General features: G+C 40.4%; 1 protein-coding gene across 1 annotated transcript in view; it reads left to right on the top strand.

Annotated features, from left to right (window-relative positions):
* Nucleotides 1–7,981: 7,981 nt before the first annotated feature.
* GFM1 (G elongation factor mitochondrial 1) overlaps nt 7,982–19,471 on the top strand; it is a 176,600-nt gene continuing 165,110 nt past the window's right edge. The window contains exon 1 of the mRNA XM_078667074.1: nt 7,982–8,189. Coding sequence (XP_078523200.1) covers nt 8,130–8,189 — 60 coding nt within the window. The 5' untranslated portion in view covers nt 7,982–8,129. The remainder of the gene's footprint in view (nt 8,190–19,471) is intronic.

The following is a 19,471-nucleotide window of genomic DNA, read 5'->3' as shown; positions in this document are numbered from 1 at the left end:
TAATGTGGTGTACAACAAAGCCAAAGTTGTTGCTTATTTATCTTATGCGGCTAACAACAAATTACAAAGCTAATCGTCCTGGCTTGTTTAAGGTGTAATGTTACATGTTGTATTATTTATCTGAATACAATGGCAGAAGTAGCACATTTTCAGGTGGGACACTATGGTAAGCATAGATTTTTTTAGCTTATATGTTTTAAGCCACGCTCTTAATTACATCAGCCACACCCCATTGAGAAACACCCCTCCCCCCCCAAGTTTTTTCATCCCACTTAAAGCATGGGTACTTCTCTCTGGTCACCTGGTCTTTGTAGAGCGCTGTATGGGACTTCAGCGCGCTGCCCTGTTTGAGAGTGCTCGGAGGGCACAGGATCCATGAGTGGTTGAAGGGAGGGTGGTGGGAATCGTCGGGTGTCGTGCGTGAGTGTTGATGTGGTGAAGTAACTGCAGCCTCAAAGCCAGCTCCTGTAGTATTTCTATTACATTTGAAGGTTTTTAAAACAATAAATGTATTAATTGAGGCCAAGATTTAGCGTCAGAACTGCACCACTTTTTTGGCACAACCTCAACCCAAAATCTCAATCGGTAAATCTCATAATGCGCCTAAATGTACTCATAATATACCTGATGTACATTTGTATGAGGTCTTAATATCAGATGTTACTTCTTGTGATGTCACTTCCAGCGATGTCACTTCATGTGATGCCATGTGTGATGTCAAGCGTCGTTACATCATGCGCTGTGATTGCAAGCGTCATGATGTCTAGTGCATCCTGCCTAACTTGGTTAGTCCTCCCACTTTTTTTTTTTAGGATTTGTGCCTTGGAGACAGGCCTATAGTCACAGCCCATCACACACCTCAGAGGCGTAGACAGGCTTCTTTCATCCCACCCCTCATCTGAGAGACACAAAAAGGCCTTCCCCCTCAGCCCTTCCCACATCATAGTGCCTTTTGTCTCCCTTTCTCTTCCTTCTTCCCCTTCCCCTTCTCAACTTCTGGCATGGGGCAAGCTTTTTGTCATCTGTAATTCTTCATTTGTGCCTGTGGAGGCGGCTGTCAGTGTAGTCCTTTTTATATGTCTATGACAGCTGTCAAATAGTCCTACTTTTATGTTGACAGTCATGGCAAACTGTAGTCCTACTTCTATATCTATGAACTGTCCCAAGTTTTTTAGGTTGAGCCTAATCTGCGCGCAAGCGCTGTTTAGGATCTGTCCTTTTGGAATTGGTCTGTACTTTTTGGAAAACTCGTGCATGTACTGCACTGTTTCCAATGAGTACTCATGCATGTAAGGCATCCACCTTGCGGGAGCGAGCAGCTTCGCCATCTGTTTCCAATTATCGCGCCCATGCTTGTTAATTGGAAACAGATGGCGCTGCAAGGTAGATGCCGTACATGCACAAGTGCTTTCACTTTCCTGCCGGCTCTTTGCGTCGTCCTGCTAATGGCGCCTCCCTCCTGTTGCCTCTAAAAAAGACTCAAGAAAACAAGGGACTTCGATGTCAGAAAGGAGTCGATTTACAAATCGGATGGTGGTTTGTCAGCATTTACTAGCTTCATGATCAGGTACACTTGGCCTTCCCAACTCTGCACCACAATCCCTTGTAGAGGTTTCTCTGCCACAACAAATCCGAGAGGCTGCCCGCAAAGAACAGCCTTTGACCAAAGCCTGCTCGAGCCAGGCACCCCCAACCCCCCATTCTTCTGGCTTGGCCTCTATAGAACTCTTACTGAGGGGGTCTGGGTTTCCTTGGGTTGTGCTCAAAGGGCTTACACCAGCAGCATGCGAGTGCTCCCCAGTCCCGCCTTACTATCAAGTACATAGAGTAACGTCTGCAGGCAGCACAGTCTTACTAGGATGTCACGCATTGTTTAGGATCTGTCCTTTTGGAATTGGTCTGTACTTTTTGGAAAACTCGTGCATGTACTGCACTGTTTCCAATGAGTACTCATGCATGTAAGGCATCCACCTTGCGGGAGCGAGCAGCTTCGCCATCTGTTTCCAATTATCGCGCCCATGCTTGTTAATTGGAAACAGATGGCGCTGCAAGGTAGATGCCGTACACGCACAAGTGCTTTCACTGTCCTGCCGGCTCTTTGCGTCGTCCTGCTAATGGCTCCTCCCTCCTGTTGCCTCTAAAAAAGACTCAAGAAAACAAGGGACTTCGATGTCAGAAAGGAGTCGATTTACAAATCGGATGGTGGTTTGTCAGCATTTACTAGCTTCATGATCAGATACACTTGGCCTTCCCAACTCTGAACCACAATCCCTTGTAGAGGTTTCTCTGCCACAACAAATCCGAGAGGCCACCCGCAAAGAACAGCCTTTGACCAAAGCCTGCTCGAGCCAGGCACCCCCAACCCCCATGCTTCTGGCTTGGCCTCTATAGAACTCTTACTGAGGGGGTCTGGGTTTCCTTGGGTTGTGCTCAAAGAGCTTACACCAGCATCATGCGGGTGCTCCCCAGTCCCGCCTTACTATCAAGTACATAGAGTAACGTCTGCAGGCAGCACAGGCTTACTAGGATGTCACGCATTGTTAAACGGCTAAAATATTTCTGTTTATTCCAATTAGCGCAAGTGTTTACTGGCACAGAAACAAGACAGGAAGAAGGATCTGGCTTTTATACATAAAAAATCCAGAGGGCGTGCGCTCTGTTTTTTTCAAGTGAGAGAAACTCATTCAAGGCTGTTAATTGCTTGGTTGATGTACGTCTACAACTCAATAACCTAGACAATAAAACACTTACTTTTTGACAAAAGTAATAAAATTGAGCCAGAAGCGGGGTCTATAAGGACTGATGTTGTCAGACATGTTTTCTTGTTTATTTCAGATAATTAGATAAACTTATCCCTGGCTGCGTCTCTGTTGCGTCATTGGACACAGCGTCAACGCTTGCCTCTCACACTGCACGCACATTTAAGATGATGCTAGATAATGCGAGTCTAGCTTCCCTACACCAACGAACCACCCCGAGCCAACTGTAACCTCACCCGCACAGTAAACTATGTGTGTGTAATGAAAAAGGCCTGACAAGGTATGTGGTTAACGAGAAATATGTTTCCGCCTCAGGCGCTGCACCTGAGAACGGCACATGTCTTTATGACATGAAGGTAAACACCCAGGCTATCTGTTGAACAAAAACCAGCTATGTACTCAACTGCATAATTCCCAAAGTTAGAAACTTAAACCATAACACAGACAAACATGATGATATCAAAAATAGTATTTTTTAATAAAAACAAAGATAAATCTATACAATGTAAATATACAGTTATAATGAATTGTTGATAAAAAAATGATAAATTTCCTAATTAAAGAAAACATAAATTTAAAACATGTTAGAAAGACAGTGATACAAGTCCTTTCTACAGTTACTGTGGCTGTTAGGTTTGAGTCAACGCGTTTCGACACGTCGTGGTGTCTTCCTCAGGACAGTTATACTTTCAGCCAATATGTCTACAAAGAACAAAATACTATTAGTTCTTATACATATAGTTTTTTTTAAAAATTCAATGTCACAGTTTATAGTTTCATGTTAGACAGTCAAAATTAATGATTGATATTAGTGAACCTAAAAGTCAGTATCTATTTCATTTTGTGATATTTGGTTCATTTCATTTTAACATGGGAATATCGATTAAAGTTCATTGTTTGACTTTGAGTATTCTTTAATACATAGCATAGTGCACATGGTATACACATACATTGGAGGTGACGTAGGGAGAGCAGGCCTAGACAAATGCAATTTTTATGATATAATTTGTTTTGTCTAAGGTATACAAACATTTCGCTCTTGATATTCATTAGAGATCTGATTCACATTTTGATTTAATAACAATGATTTTTTAATATTCAACCTTCTATCTCAAGTAGATAAATGGAACCCAGAATAAAGTTTAAAAAAAGAAGAAAAGATAAGTAAGGGAACCTACAGAAAGGGATAACAACAAAGATCATGCTAATCTTCTCATATTAAAGAGGTTACGGTCTTTAAAGGTTGCTTAATTAGTATAATAGAATGAAACGACCTCCACATTAAAATAGAGTTCCCTCTATATTATAATGGATGACATCTTTACAGTTATTTGAGATCTTGTTCCATCTATCTGAGATTTATTGGTTTTATCATATTATCGCATTTGACCACGGGCATTCTAAATTCAGGCCATGTTCATATGTGTCAAGAGTAAAAATCCAATATAGTTCTCGCTTCTTCCTAATCTTTTCCCCTCCTGTGTTATTTGGCAACTGTATTTTCTCTAGAATACGCCATTTTATTTCTTCGGGAGAATGTCCGAAGTCCAAGAAGTGGCTGACTAAAGGCGCAGTTATTTTTTTCGTTTTTATTGCTGACCGATGCTCGGCATGTGAGACCTGTAGGAGAAATAATTACACATTTCTTAATCGCCCTTCTATTTTAATTTTTTATATAAAGCATGATAGAGAGCATGATAGAGAGCGGCATCTGTTCATCCACATAGTCTCTTTTTGTTATATTGTCTACCTTAATCTTAAGGGTTCACTGCTCCCATCTCAATCAGGCTGTATTTCCACTATACTGTGGTTTCCTTCAATCACTCTGGTTTTAATTGAAGATATTGACTGACAAGTCTTGAAGAAAAATCGTAGTCAGGTAAAGTTAGAGGAAACCAAATATCTTAGGAAAATAAAAATAGGCTTTTACTTATAGTAGTTCAGATGTAAAAAGGTACTGTAACGAATCGAGATGCAGTATTAGAAACATCAGCTAACAGAAGCTAAGAAACTAGTTTTAGGTGGGGTCTAAACTAATACTTGAACCCTTATAAGAAATAAATGAATGATCTTTGTTGTTATCCCTTTCTGTAGGTTCCCTTACTTATCTTTTCTTCTTTTTTTAAACTTTATTCTGGGTTCCATTTATCTACTTGAGATAGAAGGTTGAATATTAAAAAATCATTGTTATTAAATCAAAATGTGAATCAGATCTCTAATGAATATCAAGAGCGAAATGTTTGTATACCTTAGACAAAACAAATTATATCATAAAAATTGCATTTGTCTAGGCCTGCTCTCCCTACGTCACCTCCAATGTATGTGTATACCATGTGCACTATGCTATGTATTAAAGAATACTCAAAGTCAAACAATGAACTTTAATCGATATTCCCATGTTAAAATGAAATGAACCAAATATCACAAAATGAAATAGATACTGACTTTTAGGTTCACTAATATCAATCATTAATTTTGACTGTCTAACATGAAACTATAAACTGTGACATTGAATTTTTAAAAAAAACTATATGTATAAGAACTAATAGTATTTTGTTCTTTGTAGACATTTTGGCTGAAAGTATAACTGTCCTGAGGAAGACACCACGACGTGTCGAAACGCGTTGACTCAAACCTAACAGCCACAGTAACTGTAGAAAGGACTTGTATCACTGTCTTTCTAACATGTTTTAAATTTATGTTTTCTTTAATTAGGAAATTTATCATTTTTTTATCAACAATTCATTATAACTGTATATTTACATTGTATAGATTTATCTTTGTTTTTATTAAAAAATACTATTTTTGATATCATCATGTTTGTCTGTGTTATGGTTTAAGTTTCTAACTTTGGGAATTATGCAGTTGAGTACATAGCTGGTTTTTGTTCAACAGATAGCCTGGGTGTTTACCTTCATATTGTATGTTTTCCCTGACCCAGGATTCTTATCCTTACCAGGGGGCCCTTGTTACTTCACAAAACATGTCTTTATGACTACATGCTCACACAGGTGTGGGTTATTGTACTTGCAAAATGAGCATCTTTGCTGACAATGTCATTAAATCATAACGAAAATAAGTTGCAATTAGTTGGTGTTTTAACAGAGCTTGTATTGTGCGAACAGCTATCATCCTTTACGGGTGGGGGGGGGACACTGCCCAGGCCATTTGGTAATATCTATTAGTTGGTTTCCTATTAAATATGCAAATAAACTTTAATGTTATAAGTCTGCTGCTTTTTTCGTGATATCCGCATCTCCTTTGACACCCATCGATCAAGTTGTTGACCTCACCCTAGCATGGAATTTGCCACGTGATGTTGTTTGATCGATGGGGTTACAGTTGTGCTGATCAAAACAAGGGTGTGTGTGTGGGGGTGGGCTGGTTACAGGTCATCTTAAACTCCTAAACCTGGAAATGGCGTTTGATACTGTAGAAGACTATTAACTGCACACAGTAGAGTACTGTTCTGTGATTAAAAGAAAAAATCTTTCACATGAATTCTATGCATCGTAATTCGTGATATGTGGTGAAAAAGCACAGTTGTCCATTAGGGACAGCCACAGTGCTTAATCTGTTCGTATAGCTGCAGGTGGTGGGCCCTTGCAATCATTTTTGTGGACAAAGAGTTAATTTTGCCATCAAACTTTAATCCAGAGCATGAGAGGACAAGTATTGGCATAGCCAATAGGTCTCGCCTTTGGGACCTTATAAGTGTTTAGCCATGCAACAGTTGATGTTGTTGCACCAAGGATATTGTGCTGGAAAACTAAACACTTATAAGGTCCCAAGGGTGAGACCGATTGGCTTTGCCAATGCTTGTTGTTTTGAGAATCTGGTCACCCTATGCGGACCACCACACTGAAATACGTTAGTCTACTGCCTGATGCGTGGTACTTGGCAGGGCTGAGAGTGTGAATCGTCAAATCCAGCAACCCAGGCTTTTTACTGCGGGACGGGCTTTTCTCCTAGGTAGTCTGGCCAGACAGATCCGTAAACCTAGAAAGGTTGTTGCCTTCTGTTTGTGTTTACTATGTAAAAGAAGCTGCTACGTTCTGTTTGTGTTTACTATGCAACAAAATAATACCTGTCTGATGTCACACTAAAACACTTAGGGCCAGATGTAGGTCGCCAAATACCGGTCGGTAACGGCCAATTTCGGCCGTTACCGACCGGTATTTGGCTTTTGAGATGTAGGTGGATCTGAATTTACAGAATCGGTATATTTACCGATTCGGTAAATTTACCACTTCGGTATTTTACCGAATCAGTAAATATACCGATTCTGTAAATCCATATGTAGGAGACACTCCTAAGAGTGCCACAGGCCCTTAAGAGTCGGTATTTTACCACCCAATCCTATTGGGTGGTAAAATACCGAATTCAGGTGTGCATGCACATCTGTGCATGCACACCTGTGCCATGTGACACACAGACATGCCCTTAGGGCATGTATGTGTGCCACATGGCACACATGCCTGTACTTGGGGTGCTAGAGGGTGTCAAAGTGACACCCCCTGCACCCTTGCAGGATTCGGTATTTACCGAATCTGTAAATACCGATTCGGTATTTCACATTGATTCCTATGGGCTTCAAGGCCCATAGGAATCAATGTGAAATACCGAATCGGTATTTACAGATTCGGTAAATACCGACTCTTACAGAATCGGTAATTTTTCACCTACATCTGCCTCCTTACTATTTACCGACTCTTAAATACCGATTCCGTATGAGTCGGTATTTAGGAGTCGGTAAATAGGAATTACCTACATCTGGCCCCTAATCTGTAGTCTGCAACTAATCACACCTTTCCCTTGGGTTCTCCAGCGCCAGGATGCCTCTCGAGGTGGTAGTGCGCTTTATAAGTATAATAAATAAATAAATATAAATATTATAAAATGAAAGCCTCTGAAAAGAACTTCACAGTTTCAATTGTTTTATAGACTTTTAATTTAAATACGTATTGTGAATCGGTAAAAGAATGAAAAATATTTTTCTTGTCAACCCAGCTTGAGCAGTTTTTCTCTGCACATATTTTCTCTGTAATAAACTAATGTGCTTCCTTATGAGAAAAAAAATATTACATTAACCAAACTACAAAGGACGTTGCACGTTTTTTGCTGAAAAGCGTGGCGCCTAATGTTGCACGTTGTTGTATCAAAGTCAGCGCTCTAGTTCTCTGTTAGAGCAAGCTGCAAACGGCAGCACTGTAAGCATGCGTGAGATTCATGCCGTCATCACGTAGTGCGGAACATTCGCCGGTACCTCTGTTACAGGAAGTCATAGCAGCCAGAGTATGACATTCACAGCCTGCTGACCCTGGCGTATCCCACCTGCCTCTAAGCGCTGGCACTTGAACCAACACTGCCATGAAGATCCTCAGAGCTGCGGCCCTGATGCTGACACCGGGCTTCACGCGCCCTGGACAGGTACCGTCAACACATCTCGGTTGCACAGAGACAGCACAGGTCGAGAATTAGGAGTTCATCTTTAGCGATAATGGAACATGGAGGATGGGTGCTCGACAGAGCCCCAGATCAGAAAGAACCTACCCCTGCGACAGAACCTCTGTCAAGCGAGGTCCCTGTTCCACGCACTATTCAGAAGCACACACTGCTGTCATATTACGCTGTGCTTTAAATGGAGATTTCAAAGTGCGGGTACTTACTACTAAAGAGTACCTGCTTGCCTCTGAAAAGTGCTGATACTCGCCCATTACAAGTATTTCCTCAATGCTGAGAAGACAGTCTTCCTTTCAAATTAAAGTAGTGCATGTGCTGCGTACCAGACAGTACCTCCCTATATAAAGCACTGATATTAGGTGATCCACTTTAAGGGTTGTCGAGCCACTGAATGTTAGAACTTGACTCGAGCCAGGTGCTTGGCTCTGGTGCAGCTCGGGACTCTCGAGCCGAGCAAGAGCTGAGCCTGCCACCTCCTGATCCAAGGCTTCAGAGTAGCTTCTAAGTCTGTGTGTGTGCGTCTAGCTCTAACAGTGTAACAAGTGTGCAGCATGAATGCTGACCTCTAACTTCTTCCAAACTCCCCACATTCCTGACATAGTTCAATTCATCAATGGACATTCAATCCACACGTTTGGTTCATTTTGAAAGGGTTTATCTGCCCCTTAATTCATTGTATCTAAACAGGACACCTCCTAAGAGAGACACTAGACCAATGTCTAGATTTGGCGACATGTAACAATAACATGTGAACACGTGTATTATGAGCGTTTTCCAACATTCGTACCCTCTGCAGTTTTGCTTTGTTTTCATATAGTAAGATCCGTTACGCCCTTATCTGTTGTGATGCATTAATGTAGTGTTATGCGATGAAGGGGAAAAAAGTATTTCGCCAGAAGAACTGTACAGGAGCATATTCCAGACCCCGCTCACACCTCTTCATCCCAACTCCTCCTGAACCCAACATTTTCTTGCATCTCCCTTTTATAACTTCACAGTGCATCATTCTGGGTCCAACCTGGAGCCCAAAAGAGAAACCCACAACATTATCATCTTCAAAATGACAAGGTTCGCCTTCCTAGTTGGCTGCTGCTACAATTTATGATGTGTCAGGTACTCTGACCATATCTGTTGTGATTATGGCCTAGGGCAGATCTAGCGCGTGTTGAATACTGACTGCAGCATCTACCGCGAGTGGCATCACCAGGAAGGATCTTGTTTACATTTGAAGGAGGAGTATGCATCCTTTCGCCATGGATTGATGTATATCTTCTTTGTCCTCTTTGAGATTTCTCCTTAACGCTTTTGATATAGCAACTGTAAGTGCATTGAATAACGTCTGCACTGTGCATGAGTGTTGTGTATTAACATCGTTATAGTAAAAAATGCAACCACGCCCATGGTTACCTGTGGTAACATTACCCTAGTCCTGGTCTGTTGAAATGAACTTTGTGGTGAAATTTAAAGCACATAGGTTATTCATAGACTGCCTTAATATTCTCAACTGTGAGGTAAGTTCAACGCATTACATTTTTTGGAAGCAGAATTCTGAAGCAATCTTGAGCATCATTTTCTCCTTGTTGGATATTATTGACTTTCAGTACTGTCTGAGTTGGTAAAGGGGTTTCTGGCAATTTTGTGGAAACATCTGTATCAACCATATTTATGTCTCAGACACCTCCACACCTGTTTTTTGCATCGCCTGGCGATCCACCATTAAGTTGGCTGAGTGGAAAGGATATGTTTAAACCACCTTAGATGCGATTGATAATGAGAACCTTATGCAAGATTGGAAGAAGATTGTTGCTTTTGTTGGGTCCCCAGGGTTTGAAAGTATACAACAGGATTGACAAGAAACCTAGTATCTTCTGAAGGAGATGTTTTTGTTAACGTGTTCGCAGACATGAATGAGTATTATTCTTCCTGCATTGGTATTGCAATGAATAGGTTAACGTTTTTTCAAAGGAAACAAGAAAATAATGAACCTATTGATGAATGTGTATCTGCACTTAAGCAATAAATGATTACATCTAGATTTGGTTCGCCTTTCAACAAATTCATTAGGGACCAAATCATTATAAGTGTTAATAGTCAATATATTCAGGAAGGACTATGTCTACATGGTGACGTGCAATCGTGCGAAGTCACTTCTTTTGTTTGTTAGCCAGAGAGTTCCAATAAGTGTGCCAAGGCTGCCTAAGAGCAATGTACGGATGGAAAGGCTGTTCTTGACAGTGTTGATATGGGAAAATGTAAAAAATAATAATTTCCTGAATTATTTTAAGGGAAGAATGTAATGCCAAAGGGAATTTTGCAATAGGATTGTCATTCAAAAGATGCTAAACCTAAAATTAATAAAATATGGTATTTGCCTGTAATTGTGAGGAATGAAGTGAGAATTGAGAGAAACGTTTGCATGCTAGGATTATTGAACAAGTTGAGGCCACAGAATGGATTGCGCCATTGGTGGTGGCAAGACGATTGAATGGAAAATATGTTTATGGAGAGACCTCAGTAAGAATATCGTAAAGGTAAAATTTCACTCCTAAAAATTAGATGTCTTTGACTAAGGGTACACAGGGGTTCTCGTCAACAGATCTATCCTCTGTTTATCACCAGATCCCTTCACTCTGTGAAAGCAAGAAATTGACTATATTTATGACACACATGGAGTGTTTTAGGTCTGTAGAATGCCGTTGGGATCGGCTTTTGTGGCAGCTGATGTTCCGATTGTTTGACAATCTGAAGGAGCACTCTTTTTCCAAGATGATATCCTGGTGATGGGTGCTACAAAACAAGAGCGTGATGAAAGAGTGAGAGATATTGTGAGGAAACTGGAGAATGTTACTCGTTGGTGGAAAAAGAGACTCTTGCTGTGGTGTAGGATTTGGAAATATTCTGACAATTTATTTGGGGTTTTGAAGTTTTACTGTGATGTGATCACAAACCTTTGTTAAAATTGCTCAGTTCTGATGGATGGGTGAATCCCACTCCAAGAACAGCTCTCGCAAGTCTGTAAGGTTATTTGACTTTTATAGAGTGCAGTAAGTGCCTGGAGTCCGGATCAAATTGGTGGATTGCCTTAGTAGATTGCTGTTACCATTGATGGAAGTGCCTGAAGAGGATTTAGAGGAGTTCAGTATAGCAAACGGTGGATGGCAATCAATGAAAATGAGTGCATTACTGCAGTGAATGAAGATAAGGTGTTGAAGCTGGTCGTAAAATGCGTTGTATAAGATTGGTCAGTGAAGAGCTCATTAGATGAGAAGATGGTCAGTTTTTGGGAGTTCTTGATGATTTGCCTGTTGTTGGAAATTTTTTGATGAGGCTGACTAGAGCAGTACCACTGAGTACATTAAGGAACAGAATCGTGTGATTGTGTCATTAGTCACTTGGGAATTGTTAAGAGTAAGAAGAGAGTCAAAGAGTACTACTGGTGACCAGATAAGAATGGTGAAATTGAAAGAGTAGTCGTGGAAGGTTATGAGTGTGTTAGTACCGATACGTCGCAGATATTGCTTAAGCCAGCATTGAAAACCATTTTTGCTCTTGGAATGGTTTGGGAAGTTATTGGAATGGATATCATGGGCCAGTGGTGGATTGGTTACGTTCTTGTACTTTTGCACTAGTTGCTGTGAATTATTTCTGTGTGTGGCTGAAAATACATTTTGAGAGAGCAGATGCACATGCTGTAGTAAGGTTTATGGATGAGATTTTTTTTAAGAGAAGGGTTACCTAAGAAAATATTTACAGACAATGGTGTGTACAATTTAAAGCTGATGAGTTTGAGAATTTCTTTGCAAGGAATGGTATTGAGTATACAGTGACGTCAGTGTATCATCCAGAAAGTTATGAAGAAATAGAGAGATTTAATTGTGTGAAGAAGGGTACTTTACAATCGTCTATGTCGAAAAACAAGAATTGGAAAATGGAAGTTAACATTTTTAGGATATATAGGATCACTCCTACAGTGACAGGCTATAGTAATTTAGCCATCATTAGAGGAAGGGTACCTTTCAGTAAGTATAATCGTACTTCGCAAGGTGATAGTCCTTTGCAGGAATAGTCGCCTAGTGTGGTCACGAATCATATTTCAAGGCCTCAAACCGTTTACAAGGAAGCTTTTTATATGAAGCTTGGGTCCAAGTAGTTAGTTTGGAACTAGGAGAGATGGTTCGGGTGAGGAAACCTGGGCAGAGTGGGGAAAGTATTTTTTCTGTTCCTTTAAGAGTAGAAGTGTTCCATAATTTTGTCAATCTGAGTGATGAAAGAGTATGGCATATAAGTAGAATATCTAAATGCAGATTTGGTTCAGTGATTGATTGTGGAGAAGAAAATGTCAACTGAAGGTTGGAGGAAGGAGATCCCCTAAGTAAGGAAAATCCCAGTGTTGATGGAGATACGTGGTGTTTGTGAAGGAGGAGGACAACTGAGTTCTAGTGATGGTGAAGAACAGGAGGGAGAGCATGGAACAAGAGTGCAAGAGAGAGCTGAAGATTGTGGAAGGAGAGAGGTTGATAATGTCTAATTAGTACTAAGTAGGTGTGCGCGTAGGATTAAACGCAGGATTTTGTTTCATAGTTTTTTTGTTTTTTTTTCATTAGTTTGTTTTGAAAGTTACTTTGTATGATTTTAAGGGGGAAGCTATGTTGTATCTGGAATATGTGTTAATACTGGAATGTAGAATGTTAGAATGAACTTAACTAGTGTTGCTGTAGAATGTTCTAAGTTTTTTATTTAAAGGTAGTGCAATGGACAGATCCTTGCTATACATCCCAGGACTAAATAAATTGTATGGATAATCCTACAATCGTTGTGTGGAGAGGACCCTACAAGGACATATTGAGTAAGCAGCTGCTCAGTAAGACTGATGATGTATATTATGTGGCCAAGCCTAATGCCTGCACATGTGGAAATTCGTATCTTAACAAAGGCAACCTTCATCTATTTTCTGAAAGCTGAAACACAAATGTTAAGTAAGTCATCGTTTTATGATGACATTATAAGGAGTCCTGGCGGATTTGTACACCTGTTTACTACAGCTGCTAGAATTTGTGAGTTACCATTTTTGGGTTTTTTCAGTATTCACTTTGCTATTTTTTTCTGGCTCAGCTCGTGCACTGCCTCTTAGAGCCAAGCTGTGCCCCTGTCTTAGCCCTACCGTTGTTCACCCATCTCTAGACCCACCCCGAAACAAAGCTACCAACTGCCATCTCTGTTGCGGTTCAAGCATATTAGCAATATTATGTCTATGTGGCAGAGAGATTTTAGTTACCAGTGCGCCTAGCTAAAAATCTGAAAGAGTGTGCCTGGGTTGCTGGGTTTGTGGCAGCGGTCAAGTTACAATCAGAACAGTGCTATATGTGCTCAACCATCTGAACTTTCTTACAGATGTACATTTTTCCAAACACCCACAAAAGCGTGCCCAGGTACCTTTGTACCAGAGAAGTTCTGCTCGATTTACATGCCTTAAACCTAAAGTTCCCCAACCTATATGGCCTCCTAGGCCTGCAGGACCATCTTCTGAGTCCACTAATCCTTCTCATTGAGTGCAGTACCACCATGGTAAAGCAAGAGGATGAGGTTGGAGTAGCTGAGGCAAGAGGGGTTCTGCAGACATGTGAGCGTCTGGGAGTACTATCACTGGAAAGCATGCATGAATGTATCTTTAGAACATACTTGGCATAGCTATATAGTGCTTTTGTACCCCTAAAAGCATTTTTTTTGTGGGTGAATGTGCAGGATACCGTAATAACTAAAGGCAGTCATGGGGAAGGACGTGCCATGGATATATCTTTAACATATGCCTCTTCTAGGCAACATTACTTGGTAATAACTTTTAAAGGCATGTTTGTATGTGAGTGCTGAGTGGCACACCTTTGAGACCGTAGGAACAATATAAGCTTTATCACATGATTTTCTTTTACAGTCATGAGGTAAGGACAAGATGTGCATAAAGTGGTGAATAGAAACCTAGATTTGCACACCCATAACATGTACTACATACTCACAACCAATGGCTCTTGGCCAATTACTACCTAATATATAGGTTCCACCACCTCATTCTCTTCACGAAACCGGTACCTTGTTGATTACATAAAACATTCATTGGAATCTGACTGTAGCTTTGGGTAAGAGAAATTCTTTCTTTGAAGCGTAGATAGAATTCCATGGTCAGACTCAATCATTTTGGATAAACTCTCATGTACAAAAATGTTGAGGTGAAATATAATTGTACATCGGGTAAACGTTTCACTTCTAAACCCAAGGGGAAAAAAAACCTCTGGCCCCCAAGGTCAATTTAACATGGTACAATGTTAAAAGAAGTTAGAAAATTAACATTTTTCTCCTATGCTTTCCCTTGCAAGGGCTCTGCAAGTTGTTGTACTTGGTATTTCACACAAAAAACAATCCTACTGCAATTTCTATTTCAGAATCAATATAGTGTTATCAATAAATATCCCTGAAGGGCCTTTTGTTGAACAGCGATTTCCTGATGCCCTTCATTGCCTATCGCTATACTCTTATCGCATATTCCAAGATATGAGGCACATAAGTATCATTATTCCCTTTTAGATGATGTCTCTTCTGAAGTGGAGAAGGGTTGCAGGTAATGATATGCAGGAAGTGTTTCGTGATACCCAAATTATTTTTATATCCTTATTTAGGCTGCAGTTCTGATCATTTGCCTGGTTAAACCTGCATACCGCCTAACTGTGTTATTTTGTAGGTCATAAAAATAGCAGTCCTTTTCCTTGGGACGGAATTAGCAGGTCCATTCAGTAAGGGTTTAAAGAAGAGATAAATCCCTTGTACTGTACCAAATGTTGTTGTAGTGATGTTCTTGAAGTTCCTTGAGCTTGCTTATAGCCAACACCCTTTTCACCCATGGCAAATAGCACAGGGGACTTTCTCAAGACTACAAATCAAGCAACATAATAACGTGTATATTAACAGTTTTTTTTACTAAAATTCGCCATTTGGGTCAAATCGGGATATACTCCGAGCCATCGGGTGTCTGCACACACAACGATGAATTAAAAAGCACTAGGACATCCTACAGTTTTTTTCCAACATTATTGTTATCGTTTTCAGGACATCCTCCTGTTGAGTGAAAGCTGTACCTTCAGTCGCACGTTTTCAAATGGACTAAGGAGCGCTTTGGCATTAGGGATAAAAGTGAGATTTGTAATACAGTGCCAGATGTACTCCACAATAGCTGTTATCCCACTGATTTAACCATGAATCCAAAACAAATATAAACAATTGGAGGCACCCAACGTGTAACAGAACCTCAGTAAAAACAAAATGTATTTAATTAAAGTAACTATCTGTTTTTCTTTTCTCAATTTTGGAGTCCTACATGTGCGTGCATGCATGCATGCACAATTAATTAAGAAATAGAAACAAATATGTCTTATAGATTAATTGTGGTATGGATAAAACACAATATATTGTCCAACAAGAGCTCTCTTTGGTAAACCCATAGTTTTAAATATACTGTTTAGTTAAAAAGTTTCACTGCCAATCAAACAGTATTTTCAAGGATTAGATTGAACCAGACTAATTCTGAGTGTAATGATCATCTGAGGAACTCCAAATATCTTTGGTCCACACTGACACTTAGAAGAGCAAGACCATATTTAGCATGAACTCTTAGTACACTTACCTTGCTAATGTATATAAGTGAATTGAGTTTTCTGTTTCTAGTTCTTATACTAGTATCCTTTATCTTTGGCCCACATTTTAGATTTTTTAGAAACACCATTCTATTGATTTTTAAGCAACATCTTGTACAGATGAAAGAAAAAAGTGGGCAATGAAAATAACCTTACCCCTAGCACTCACCATACCGCACATTATACCTTTAGTCACGCAGCATGCTACATGCAATCGTCCTCACTGTGTACTATTTGAGAGGCCACACACATTAAATATGGATTAAAACTCCTCAAAGCCACCTTATCACAGGCCATTCTTGGATTTACAAAAGGTTAATTGTGTTAAGAGTTGTTTAAAATATTATAGAGTGAATGAAGCGGTTTAATGCATTGAAAGGCCCTCCTCCTTAGACCTTGAAGTTCATGACCATGGTGTCTGTGCTACGATGAAGGCGAAAGCCTGACTGGGAATCTAGTTAGAGAAACATGAGTTTTAGATGTCCAGAAAGTGATTGTTTCACCAAAGTTCATCTGAGCAATTATCAAGCACTGTGAATCCCCCGAATTTCCATTTCTTAGGATGTGCTTCCATGCCATCATCAGGACTAGATATGGCCATTGCTTTATGCCAGGGGTTTAAAATAGCTAAATATTTAAATGAAAATTGCTATAGATGGGAAGAATCTAGTTTCCTTGGTGCCAGAATTCTTTCCCAAGCACTAAGCACCTCTAGGTATCCTTTTTAGGTTGCTTATCTTTTCGAAATATGTATGAATTGGTGTGTATTCTGAATATCGACCCCCCCCACCCCTCCCCCAGAAAACCGAAGGCACACAATATCAAGAACGCAACATCAGAAAAAATAGCGACCACTAAATTCATCTAGATTTTACATGTAGATTTAGGTATATATGTACCTACACACTACATATATCTTCAAGGAACGTAGATGGGGAATTCAGAATAGGATATCTATTCTTCCCTTTATGCACATAAGTTTCGATATTTTGTCCCTTGATATTCTTGTACCAGGATATTCCTGGATTGTTATTCACTAGAATAATCTTATATATTCGGATTTTGTCTCCTTATACAGAAATATTACTCAGTATGTTTACCTTTATCTGCCGTACTACAACTAGACCCAAACCCTTGATCAGGTCCTTGAATATGCTCTGTCTGCTCTACCAACATTGCCACCAGAAAGTCGAGAGCATGGAGAGAACTTGACTGACCAGTAGCAAGCCGCTGAATCTAAGGCACTTGGAGTGCAGATAAAATCACAGGAACAATGACTGATGCTGCCCAGTGCTTTCTATCGGTCTAAGAAACTGATGAAAAAAACGTGAACTTCCATCCTGCTTTAAATCTGAAAATTTTACTTTTATAAAGCCTCTTAGCTATGAGTTGGCAAACCGGATCCAAGGACTTTGACTCATAATCTGATTTGGCTGGCCACCACCCCCTGTTTGAGGGAACTTTGCTTAAGGCCAAAGGTAACCTTGCCATCAGGCTAATCTGTTGACCAGCTTGTCCTCCTCTTTGATGAGCTCCGAGTTTTTTCCAAGTAAAACAGACATATTAAAAATGTAATGTTTTTGTCACCATAGATGAGTGACCCTAGAATAAATCTTTTTTCCCGGTGTATCATGATGGAGATATTTTTTGTTTCTTTACACTATTAACGTGCGGTTTCTGGTTTTTATTTTATATTTGCAATTCTACTCTATAGACCTGTACATATCGTTTCTTCTCTTTTGTCCCCAATACAGATTTATGCCTTTAGATGGTGCCGGGCTACCCTGGGTTATAAATATCTTAGAGACATTGTTTACTTCTGTTTTGGAACAGCTACATTTAAATGTGGTAAACTCCCAGTCATAAATAATTAAGTTCACAATCTACAGTAGTTCGCTAACATTAATGTATCTTTGTTTCTTGCTTCTCTTCTGAAAATGTGATCAGATATCCTGGTATGTAGCTTCTCGCTGTATCTGTTACATCATGTGGAAGAGTTGGTGACTTTATTTGATGCCTCTTGGCTTTCAGATCATGGGTTCTGTTGGAAGCTGGCTCTTAATAATGTAATAATATATACCAAAAGTGGTACATTGTGTAAAGAGTCAGAGAATCCCTTATGAGTGGACAGGGCTTGCTTTAACAATCATATGGTGCTTTTTTTGTGGTAGTATGGTCAAGCAGCATTTGGATTATAAAGCAGGAGTGGTAGACATTTGCTGCATACACACAGTCAATAAATGACACACACACACACACCCCACCCAACCCCCCAATATAGAACAATAGCACATATGTTTATACACCAAGAGCTTTTGTTATTGGGTAAATACTTTTTAAAATAGCAGTTTTGAAGACCACAGGTAAATATACTTGTATTTTCTCTAATACAGTAATGTTATCCTATAGAGTAAAACACATATACTGCATACAGGTGCTTAACAACGACTTACAGGACCAATCTTCTGGAGATAAGTTAAGTACAGGACAAGGTCCAAGACGGCACCAAAAGGTGACCTCGGTAGGCTCTGGGGTGCCCAGATACAGATGTTATTTACGGCGCTTTGTGCTCCATTGGTTTTAATGGGAAAAGGTTTGGGGGTAAAAGAGTCCACAAGCTGGGACTCTGGGTCTGGTTCAACCCACAGGAGGGTCATCCCTGAGATGCTCGGGCAAGTAGGGACATTGTTGGTCCACTTTTTCTTGGACTTTAGGGCTCTGGTTCAGTGGTGCCTTTAGAACTTCCCTTCTGTGCTACAGGAGACACTCGCTGTTGAGCGGGGATCTGCTCAAAGAGGCTGCAGGCAGTGACATGGGGTTGGCATTTTCTCGGTCTGGGGAAGCTGTGGTCGCACATCAAAGGCGGTACAGGCCTTTGAAGCCTCCTGCCTTGATATGCTAAGTACTTAGCAAACCTGTTTGGGGAGGTGACAGATATTGTTCCTGTCCACAGAGATGTTAGGCTCTCACCTGCAGGGGGTCATGAACCTGTCTGTGGTGACAGGCTGGTCTACACCAGTCATGTAGCTGGGGAAATCGTAAACACCAGTGTCCATCACATGTACTTAAAATGGCTTCCCTGTTCATTTGTGATGTCTAAGAATTGACTTAGACATCACAGGGGCATATCTGCTCATGCAAATGTGTCTACACATGTAGCACAGTGCACCCTGCATTTGGGCTATAAAGCCTGCTGTAGGGTTGACTTCCCTATACTGCATGCAGTTTCTGCAGGCATGGCCATGTCGTGTTTTCACTTTCCTCTGCACCAAGACACAGATCTGTAATGTCCGTTTGCATGCTGGTGCTGAGGGGTCCCTTAGGGTGACATAATACATGCTGTAGCCCTTGGGGAACCTCTTTAGCCTCCTTGACCTAGGTACCAGAGTTCCACTGACTTGGAACTTAAAGGATGTGCTAAAGGTATTGCCAATTAGGGGAACAATCGTACAATTTAAGGAAAGAGACCTGGTACTGGCGACCTGGATAGTGGGAACCCAGTGCACTTCTGTCACGATTGCATCAGATACCAGTCAAAAAGTAGGGGGGACTGTGTCAAAAAAGGTCACT

Source organism: Lissotriton helveticus, chromosome 11, assembly GCF_964261635.1.
Source record: "Lissotriton helveticus chromosome 11, aLisHel1.1, whole genome shotgun sequence".
Classification (NCBI taxonomy): Eukaryota; Metazoa; Chordata; class Amphibia; order Caudata; family Salamandridae; genus Lissotriton; species Lissotriton helveticus.
The sequence above is the reverse complement of the archived record's forward strand: the minus strand, read 5'-3'. Positions and strand labels throughout refer to the sequence as shown.